Below are 10,664 nucleotides of genomic sequence, written 5' to 3' on the forward strand. Positions count from 1 at the left end.
TAATAACAGACGTGAATATTCATTCTATTGCATATGCCATATATATATGGAAAAGAATGTCTGTTCTCGCATAGCAAATTAAACATATATACTATTGAAACAAAGATGAGTTGCATTAGTAGCATTTGTCACGAAGCTGAAATTGAAGGTAAAACTTTTTCATGCTTACCAACTAAGCATCAATTTTATGATGAGAGATCTACTCATCTACAATGAAAAAGAATAAAGAGACGGAAATGGTACACAAAGTAGCTCTGCAGTTCTGGCAAGTACCAAGTAGTGGTGGGACATGGCTTTTTAATTTGATAGCATCAAAATTTCCACTGCGTTTTGGTTCTCAGAAATAAAATTAACTCCGTATTTCTACTCTGCTTCTTGCTATTAAGATCGTCTGGCTCCAAGTACTGTGTTAGGACTCAGTGTCAGGCTGCACCTGCTGCAACCATGACCATCATTATCATACTCTAATTGTAACAACAGACTCCTGCTAGAAAGAGTTATTTGATGATGATACCTATATTTGTAGTAACACTCACTGTGTAGAAATTTACATTTTCGCATTAATAGACACCTTTATGCTACTTGATACCTTGAGAAGTATAAGTATAATAATAATATGATTTGATAAAAAGAGAGAAATAAAAAAAAAATTAGAGTGTAAATTAGGTATATCTCTTTACATATTATCTTGTATTTCTAATGAAAGAGTTGGCAACACTTAATTTATACCGCTTTCAAGAAATCCTTCTCAATATTTATTTATTTTTCTTTTCAAAATTGATATATCTTTATAGTAAAAATAACTCATTTTAGTTTTTTTTATCATTTTTTACTAGTGTTTTTTTTTCATAATTTATAACTTTACCAGGTTTTCACAGCATCGAAAATAATCACAAGTTGTATTCTTTAGACATTATTATTTTGAACTGATGATGTCTACACAATTGAGTGAAAAGTTGAAAGCCATATTATAATAGAAGAAATTAAGTGTCTTAAAATGAGAGTAAAAAATAAGGTCTGAAAAATACAACTTGGCATTAGGAAATTATATTACGACTAAAACAAGGCCTTTACCATATAAATAGGCTACTCAGTATTATATTAGGATATTAAGTTAGACTTACACTTTAAAACTTAATTTAACAAAATTTATTTCTACCATATGTATCGAGTTATTTAAATTTAACTGTACTGTATTTAGGAATTTTAGTTTAATTTTTACATTATTGTCGGTGGGCGCCTGGGGGAGGGAGAAGAAGTCGCATGCTTCTATTGCTTGTGGTGCATGTTTGTACAAACTAATTAAGGATAGATTGTTTTAAAGATTAGCAATTAATTCATTGATCATAGTTATTTGAATTTGTGAGATCCCAAACAATATTGGATCTAATCTAATTAACTCATCAACATTAATGATTGTTGGAGAATGTAACATGAGTATTATAATTCATACTCTAAAACTTTATGTTCTACTACGGGTTAAACAACTTTGGCAATAGCAAAACAATATGTGATGTTCTGAAGTAAGGATGCTTAAACTTTATAGATAGCATCATGAACAATTCGTACACATTTATATAAGTTGCATTACTTAACTGAAACAGAATAAAATCAGATTTGCCATATGTTGTGTTGCAATTTATGTTTTCGAAAAACTTGGAAGATTCCCTTTCCCCTCATAAGCCCTTTTCCTTTTCATTTTTTTTTTGTCTGGGGGCCCGTGTGTTAAAACTTTGAGTACTAATAATTGAAATGTTGCATTTGCGATTTGCCCTAAACAAAAAGTTTGGCCATTGCACTTTTCTTTCTTTTTTTGTGTTACATGGTTGTCAGCTTTCCCTATCTGAGTCTTTTCTCCCAATCAATGACTCATTATTGTTGAATTAACAATCATCATCATCTCAGCAAAGTTTCAGTTCGCGTTGAGAAAATAATTGATAATGCGTAGTACCATCATACCAAACAATCACCAACTTAGATCACAAACCCTTGAAGGACACGCAGAAAGAAACAGATCTAGAAGTGAACCATGTGTTACTCTAAACTGGTCAACATTAAATTGGACACTGGTCAGCCATCTCCAGTCTCAGTCTCTTCACCTGTTTTCACCATTTACGATCAGACATATATGGTTAATTCCACATGCCACCTATTGATTAAGTATTGTATTGTTTGAATTTCCCGCTTATTTTGTTTGTGCTAATAGTGATAGTTGAGGTTTCAGCTGCCATATTATAATTCACAATTTCTTTCGTTAAATTTAATTAGGATATTCCTCACTTAAGAGTTAGATACTAATCTCTTATTGGTTGAGCATGTGAATGAATTATTGCAAATTTTTAATACTTATTTTTATTCCTACAGATTAAAAAAAAGATATTAATATCTTAATAAGAAGTTATCTTTCTTACTATTATAAACGTGATGATCAAAGTATTGACTAGATACTTTTGTCAACCATTCTGCATCATATGGATTAAATAACTATAATGTTAACATTATTTTGAAAAAAAAAACTTCCCCAAAAAAAACTCCATTGTTTTGTTTAAATTATATATGACTTGTGAACGTATCTATTTCTTAAGTTCTGGTTTTAAAAAAACTATAAAAAAAAAGTAGGATCCTTTGCTTATATGATAATTAACTCCAGCTTTTGAACGGATTAAGTTCTTTAACATTGGAAAGAAAAAGTTCATTGTTTTGGGTTTCCTTTAATTTTCAGCATTTAACTTTTTTTATACATATTTAAATTTTTGTTTACAAAAAAAAAAAGAAAAAGAAAAATGCTTGCATTGAAGTTCACGAACGTTTTCATGCAAAATCTCCTTTGATTTATTTTTTTTGAAATAATTGTAATCTTGCCCGCTAGATTACAATCTCAAACTTCCATGGAGTAAGAACCAAATATGATTCTCTCAGCATATTCCACCTTTTTATCCTTGTTCAAAAAGTGATGCATCCTTTTTATAATCTTCCCTTCTTTTTTTTTTTTTTTGTAGGTACGATAACAGTATCTGCGTACTAAACTATTATTCCATCCACTTTATATCCAAGTTTTTTAAAAAATAAATGTGGTAAACTCTCTTCCACACGGTCGTCTCCAACAACTTTTTATATGATTAATTGCATCTTTTTATATGATTGATTTTATTTTATCATAACTTTTGTGGTGAAATTTATTGTTTATTATTTTATTTTATTATATTATTGAAATGATTAATTGATATGTTATTTATAAATATTTTATTATTATTTTATATGAAATGAATTCTTAAGAGTTTACAAGTTAAATTTATGAATAATTTTACCTTTTTATATGATTGATTTTATTTTACCATAACTTTTGAAGAAAATAGAGAAATATAAATATGATAATTATTATAATATGAAAACAAAAAAGAGATAAAAACTAACAAATTTTAATAAAGTGTTTGTAACCTTTTTTTCAATAAAGTGTTTGTAACAAAAAAAAATCCGTCATTAATTATTCCATTAAAAAAGATATTCGTTAAAAGCCACAAGATAATTTAAATACTCTGGTCGAGAATCATTTTCCATCAATTTAGGAGTGGAAATTAAAGTTCGGAAAGAAAAGTATCGCAATTAGCAAGTAGCAACTAACAAATAGTAAAGCAAAATAAAAATCCCTAAATTTCGTTAAATTTCCTAAAGATATTAACTAATAAACTAATAAATTTAACAAGAAAAAAAAATAATTTTATTAATTTATCTGTTGTGCCTGTACCTCTCCAAACTGTCCCTTCAACCACATCGTGTTGTGTTAATATTTTTATTAAATATTAATCCAACTCTCAAAATAATACAGTTTTGAAGAGACAACAGGAGTTTTACAAGGGAGGGAGGGAGAGGGATAAAAAAAGAAAGGGCATGGAAAACCCTAGAGAAAATCATGAGTTTTACAAAACCACGTATGAGCCCCTCCCTTCCCCTTTGATGGCTTCAAAGCGGGACCCACACCACCACGGCTTCCACGGATGATCGGATCCATGGCCATGGCCAAGCATCTCATTCAGTCATCACATCACGTGAACCCTTTTCCCATGTGACACCCACTTAACACTTTCCCTTCAAACGACGTCGTCCTCTACGTATTTATCCACGCCACCAACCATAACGGTAAACGTTTCATCCACCAACATCTCAAACATGCTCCTTTCAATCTCTTTCACCAACCCTTCCACTTCCTCTTTCTCTTCCTCCCTCATCTCCTCCATCTCAATCAACGCATCAATATCCTCCAAAACCTCACACTTCGCACGTGGGAATCTCCGAACCCTCTCCCACACCGTCGTCTCCAACAACGCCTCTCTGTAACGCCTCGGCCGAACCAGAATCTCCGACAGCAACTCGTCGACCAAATCGAACAGCAATCTACGGTTGCAGCGCGGACCCAGATGCTGTTTCCGCTGAAAGATGCAATCTTTGTTGTCGCCGGGGAAGGAAACAAAGGAATTGGATGTTGGGTAGTGCTCGAGACAGTGAAAAACGGAAGGGTCCAAGGGGTGTGTCGGAGAGAACCACTGAAACTGGAGGTGGGGTATTAGTGCTGTAGCGCTGTTGCTGTTGTGGGGTCCAGTGGTGGTACTACGAGTTAGAATGCTTGTAATGTACTGATATTCTGGTCCTTCGTCGTCGTCTGCGCCGGTGGTGGTGGCGGAGGTGCCGTGAAGTTTGTCGTCATCGCTGCTGGTGGTTGCTCCTCGGGGTGGGTGTGATCGTGGCGCTTCTTGTTTGTACGTCGGGCGCGAACTACTAAATAACTGTGCGCTGCGTCTTTCATCTCGAGCATCATCATCACGTACCTGCGGCTGTGACTATTTTTTTTTTTACCGTAACACACACGCAAAAAATTAAACCAAGTGGTCAGAATCAGACAGAAACAGAGAAGAAATGCGATCAACATTTTTTTTTTCTGAAACATGTCTCTGACTTTTCTTGAGAAATACTCCTATCTTATCTTATTAAAAAAAATAACATTTGATGATATATGTATACTATAAAGTATTTATGTATTTATTAATGATAAAAAATATAAGTATTTATTTTATATAGATAAAATTCTTAATAAATAAAAAATTTTCAGAATATAAATCATATACATTTTTTTTATTTCTCAATAATTACTTTTAAAAACACTATTAAAATAAATTTTAAAGATAAACATTAAAAAATGTCAATCCTTTAAATAGATATGGGTCCGTTTGGTAAGGAAAAGAGATATAAGGTGGACGAAAATAAAAACGACAACTAGAAATAAATAAAAAAATAAAGAGAAGATTAATTAAAAACTAAAAAGAAGGCTGAAAAATAGAAAGTCTGAAGCTGTGGCTGGAATTTAAAAAATTAATTAAATTATAAATATTTGGTAAAATTAGTCATTAAAGTAGTTAAAAGTGCAAATAATAAAAAAAAATAATAAAATTATGATTTATTTAAAAAGGATAATCATAAAATTGGATAAATATATTGAGAATAAAATTTAAATCAATATTATAAAAAGTTTGTTTACTGAATAATCAAATAAAATTTTTAACTAATAAAAAAGTTAAAAATTAATTGAAATATTTTATCAAACATATTTTAATTATTTGGCTGAAAAAAAAAGACTAGGAGAGAAATAAATAAATGGATAAAAGTAAATGAAAAATAATAAACTCAGTCTTCCCATTTTTTAAATTAAGTTAAATTATTCATTTGGTCTTTATAGTTTCACGATTCTTGCTTTTTTAATTCCTATAGTTTGAAATTGTTTTTTTAGTTATTAATTTACATTTTAATTCTCTTTTACTCCCTATAGGTTAAAAATGTTCTTTTTAGTCCTTATAATTTATATTTCAATTCTCTTTTAGTCCCTATGGTTTGAAATTGATATTTTTAGTCCCTAAAATTTATATTTTAATTACATTTTAGTTCTTACTACAAAAAAATATAAAAATAATTAGCTAAAAATTAGTTATAAATTATTAACTATTTTTTTTATTACAAATTATCTTGCGATAAATTAGTTTCGAATTACTCGCTAATATTTTTGTAGTTAATTGTAATTGATAATATTACTCATATTTTGATGGTAAGAATTAAAAGGGAATTAAAATATAAAGTATAAAGACTAAAAGAGAATTAAAATACAAATTATAAGGACTAAAAAAAAACTTTCAAATTATAAGAACCAAAAGAAAATTAAAATATAAATTATAATACTAAAAAAATCACTTTCAAATTATAAGAACTAAAAAAGTAAGAATCATGAAACTATATGACTAAATGAGTAATTTAACCTTAAAATTATTTTCGTGTACCAAACATGAGGTCTGTATTTTCATAGATGAGTCTTTAATACTCAATTAAGACTTAAGATAGCTTGGTTCACTCAAAATAAGAAAACATTAAGAAAATTAAATATATAGATAAAGATTAAAAAAATGAGAGTTTGAGATGATTGAAAGATTTTTTTTGATGAATTGAAAGAATTTTTTAATTATAAAGAGAGAACATAGATTAAGATAATATGTAAATATAATTTTAAATATATAAAAAATAATAATATTGAGAATAATCAACGAGAATGAGCTCCGAATAATCATATATTGATGATTGAAAATAAAAGTCATGAACATTTAAAAAAGTCATCTGCATTTATTTTTTAATCTTACTTATTCAAATGTTATATGTTTTGTATGCATAAAAAATTGTTACTTGATATGATGTTAAATAAGATATTCAAATAATAATACTCAATAATTAAAGTATTCTTTCTAATCAGAATTGATTGTGGAAGAAGAAAGACTTGTATTGTGAAACTTAATTGAAGGGTACCTGTTTTTGAGGAGAAGGTCCTGTCTTGACAGGGAGAAGATTTGGAACCGTGTTGAGGTTATTAAGAAGATTGCTTGAAAGTGGATGAGTTCTCTTGCTTTTGGTTTTGATGTCATTTGCTTTAGTGGCTGATGGAGGACGAGTAATAAATGACTCTTCTTGCTTGTTTCTGATTGATGTCTGTGGAGGCTTGTTGACCCGGGAACTCAACTTTCCACTGCCAGTGTTCTTGCCTTTTGTTACTGATTTTTGGTTATGCACCTCTTTCTCAGGCGATGCTTGAGGCTTTGGCTTTGTAGAAACTCTTGAAAGCTGTGTTTCAATGTTGACAACAGGAGGAGGTGATGGTGGTTTTAGTACTGAGTGCGTGTTTAGATTTTTTGGAGTAGTTGTTGATGGTGGTTTTAGTATGTGTATGTTTTGATTTTTTGGAGTAGTTGGTGATTGTGTTGTAGTGCTTGGTTTGTGTTTGGTATCAATGAATCTGTTGAGCCTTGGGGAGTAAGATGAGTTTGAGTGTTTTACAGGGCTGGATTCATTCACTGAAGTTTTAGATTTTTTCTTGAATTTGAATTGGCCTACAGATTCTTCTCTTCCTTGTTCTCTGTTCTTGACAGTGTTGGTGATGTCTAGTCCAACCTTCCTGCTCACACTTTCTTTAATCTGTTTCACAATTTGCCTGGCATAGTGGCTTGGACTCCTGAAATTGTTCTCATCATATTTCCTCTTTGAAAATGAAAACCGAGGAGACTCAGAATCCTCATAGGGGACTGTGTTGTTCTCCTTGTTGATTTGGAGAGATTGTCTATGCTCAACATCTGATCTTCTTGCAGAGGACATTCTAGGAGTCTCAGGCAAGGCGTTACTGCCAGTGCTGTTTCTATGTTTGATTATTTTGATGTGTTGCTGTGGTTTGTGAAGGTTTGGAGTGGAAAGGCATGGGGAAGAAGAGGAATGTGCATCGGGAAGAAGATCAAGACCCATCAATCTTGCAACCAAAGTTGGTGTCTTGGTCCCTGGAGAGGCACCGATTTCTGAGGAAAAATCACTAAAACTTTCTGTTCTTGATCTTGTGCTCCCTCTTGTTTTGATTCGAATGTTCTTCTGCATTTCAAGAATCATTAAATTAGACAAGTGATCAAAATCATCATAACTCACTTTACAGAATAAACAAACCCAAATAGAAGTATGTGAAACTCATAAAAATTGGTGAAAAGTTAGAGGAGGTACTGTGAGGGCAAAGGTGCACGTTAATTAACTTACTGGTATTTTAAAATTTTCCTCTTTTGAGATTGATGACACTGTAGTACCAGTTTCTGACTCCAAGCTACTCCTTGGTGCTTCAACTCCTGAATTATAAAAAGCCATAAATTAAAAAAGACTTGTAGAAAAGTGGTTATTTTGGACAATAAAGAGGAGTATATAGAGAGAACTAATGTACCTTTGGGGACAGTGTGGTCTTCTGGGGTGCGAGACTTGAAAGAAGATTGTTGCTGGTCAATGGAAAAGTGAAAAGGATGAAAATCAAATACCTGAAACATTGCACACATGCAACCGGAAGGGATTTCTGTTTGAGCACCTCCACCTCTCTTGGAGGACCTTCCATCCCGATGCCACTCCTTGCCCATAATTGGTAAACTTATGCCTTTGCTGAAAGGTTTCGAAATAAGAAAGGTGTTATGTGTAAAGTAAAGGGGCTTGTCAAAGTCATAAAATCAGAATGAAAATGACATATATAACGAGTAGCTAGCCAGCGGTCTCAGACACAACACACTGTTTGTTTGAGGTCTTGGCAAGATAATCTGAAAAGGCTTATGGGAAGAAGCGAAAAAAGCGGATCCTTGAAGCATAAAACGGTCACATTTGATGACAAGAATTAAAGTACACTTGAATTTGTGGTGATGTAATGCAATTTTTTTTTTAATTTCTCTTTTTCCTTAAATATTACTCAATCTTTCTCTCTCTATATATGCATATGTGCATATAGTATCTTCTTAATCGCATTCACTCCCAAGCCTGCTGCTTGTAGAGAACCAAAACTAAAGAGAACCAATCTGCTGCTTTTTGGGAACTTAGAAATTAAGAATTGAGGAAGATGACGATGTGACCACGCACCTCTCTTTCTAGTTCCTCACCGTGTGTCTTTCTGCCTGTTTCTCTCTTTTCATTTGTGACATTAGATATATACACATGATTCTAACTAGTTATATGGCCAAGGGCAATCTTTAGATAGTTTTGAACGAGGATAAACATTTATTTATCTCCTTGAAAGTGAGAAAAGGTAATAAATAAGTTATTTTAAATGAAAATTTTAAATTTAATTTTTAAGGAGTAAAAAATATGATTAATTGATTTTGCATTAAATTTGTGAAATAATTTTGCTATTAATAGGTTGTAGTATTTAATGATGAATTTGACAATAAATTATACTTTTTGAGAATTAACTTAACGATAAGTTACAAAAGTTAGACATCAATTTGTGGTTAAATTATTTTTAAAACTCATTTGTCACATTTTTTATATTTAGAGATTAAATTAAATTTTTCATCTTTTAAATACTAATTTTTTACCACTCATAATTTTAGAGATTAAAATAAATATTTATTCTTTGAATTACCAAGAGTTATTCTAATTAATTTAATTAATTTTTAGGTGTATAATGTATAAATTAGTTGAGATTATAATAGGATCATGTAATAATTTTTTAATATCCTCTCCTAGTGAGCTCGTGATAGAATGAGGTGTGATGCTTACATTGATATCTCGTTGAGCTAATTAATCCAAGGTCACTACTCAATGCTCATTAGGGATCTGTGATATAATATTGCTAGTATGTTGCCGTGTCAAAACTATCATGTAGATAAACATCCCTATAATTAATTAACAGCTTTAACATTTTACATTAATGATAGTTTAAATGGAGTTTCCTTTTTTTCTATTGGCGGTGATGGAAATTTGTTTACTAATAAATAATGTTTTATTATATAATGATGTGCATACGGAATCCACTCATGACCGTATCGACTTATTTATATGCTAGTCAAGTATCAATCGGAACATTTATGATTTTCAGATACCTTTTGATAACACCTTCCAATTGAATGTTCAACCTAATTGGAAAGAATCTTCTTCCAACGGAAACAAAGCAACTCTATAATATGTGGTTTTGTGTCTTCTTTCTTTCTTTTTATTTTCTTTTCCTGCCAAATTATGGAAATTCATCCCCGTCCAAATTTTGATTTGAAAACACTATTTCTATAACATATTTTTATAGTATTTTGTGATAATTTCCTTTGTTATTATTTACATTACTCATTTTTTGTCTATCCTTAATTTTCTCCTAAATCTTAAACAAGTTATATTAAACACACCAGGAGGAATATAATTACTCTTCATTATGACGTGTCCCTGCAAACTTTCAACCTCCGTGTCTAATGATCTTACATTGTGATATTTAGATTTAAACGTTACTAACTTTCATGATCAGATTTGATAACTTGCGAGTCTAACCGTAGACCAATCTTGATTGATTCATCTCCAATAATCTCAAAAGTTGAAACGTAATGTACGTGTGTACTATAAAAGGTTAAAGTGCTGATATAGATTTTGTAATGTTGTCTTTTTTTATCAACAATATTACTATCTAATTGTGTTTTTTATATATTACATATTATAACTAATTAAGTTCACACACTAATAAAAGTAGAGTGGTGATACATGAACATCACTGTTTTACAAAAATTCTATCCTTATCAATTTCTTTTTCTATCATCAGCTAATATTCCAACAATTCCATAGCAAATATGTAGAAGAGCTCACACTAATGC

At 30.9% G+C, this 10,664-nt stretch overlaps 1 protein-coding gene across 2 annotated transcripts; it reads right to left on the reverse strand.

Moving 5' to 3' along the window:
* Positions 1–3,705: 3,705 nt before the first annotated feature.
* LOC102662912 (proteoglycan 4) lies at positions 3,706–9,054 on the reverse strand. Of its 2 annotated transcripts, XM_006606023.4 has the most exons (5): positions 8,953–9,054; positions 8,279–8,487; positions 8,101–8,186; positions 6,838–7,941; positions 3,706–4,835 (listed from the first exon to the last, which is right to left on the reverse strand). In XM_006606023.4, the coding sequence occupies exons 2-5, from the start codon at positions 8,463–8,465 to the stop codon at positions 4,089–4,091; spliced, it is 2,124 nt and encodes a 707-aa protein (XP_006606086.1). In that variant the 5' UTR covers positions 8,466–8,487; positions 8,953–9,054; the 3' UTR covers positions 3,706–4,088. The 2 variants fall into 2 exon arrangements, with proteins under 2 accessions (XP_006606086.1, XP_006606085.1); XM_006606022.4 differs by having other exon boundaries at positions 8,279–9,000.
* Between the last annotated feature and the right edge of the window lie 1,610 nt (positions 9,055–10,664).

This window comes from Glycine max, chromosome 20 (assembly GCF_000004515.6).
Source record: "Glycine max cultivar Williams 82 chromosome 20, Glycine_max_v4.0, whole genome shotgun sequence".
NCBI lineage: Eukaryota > Viridiplantae > Streptophyta > Magnoliopsida > Fabales > Fabaceae > Glycine > Glycine max.

Excerpts from the sequence above, each read along its gene's own strand:
- LOC102662912 (XM_006606023.4), bottom strand. The coding sequence starts at position 8,465 with ATGGGCAAGGAGTGGCATCGGGATGGAAGGTCCTCCAAGAGAGGTGGA. Across the intron at positions 8,187-8,278 it reads AGACCACACTGTCCCCAAAG|GAGTTGAAGCACCAAGGAGT; the intron begins GTACATTAGTTC and ends TTTATAATTCAG. Across the intron at positions 4,836-6,837 it reads GACCTTCTCCTCAAAAACAG|TCACAGCCGCAGGTACGTGA; the intron begins GTACCCTTCAAT and ends AAAAAAAAATAG.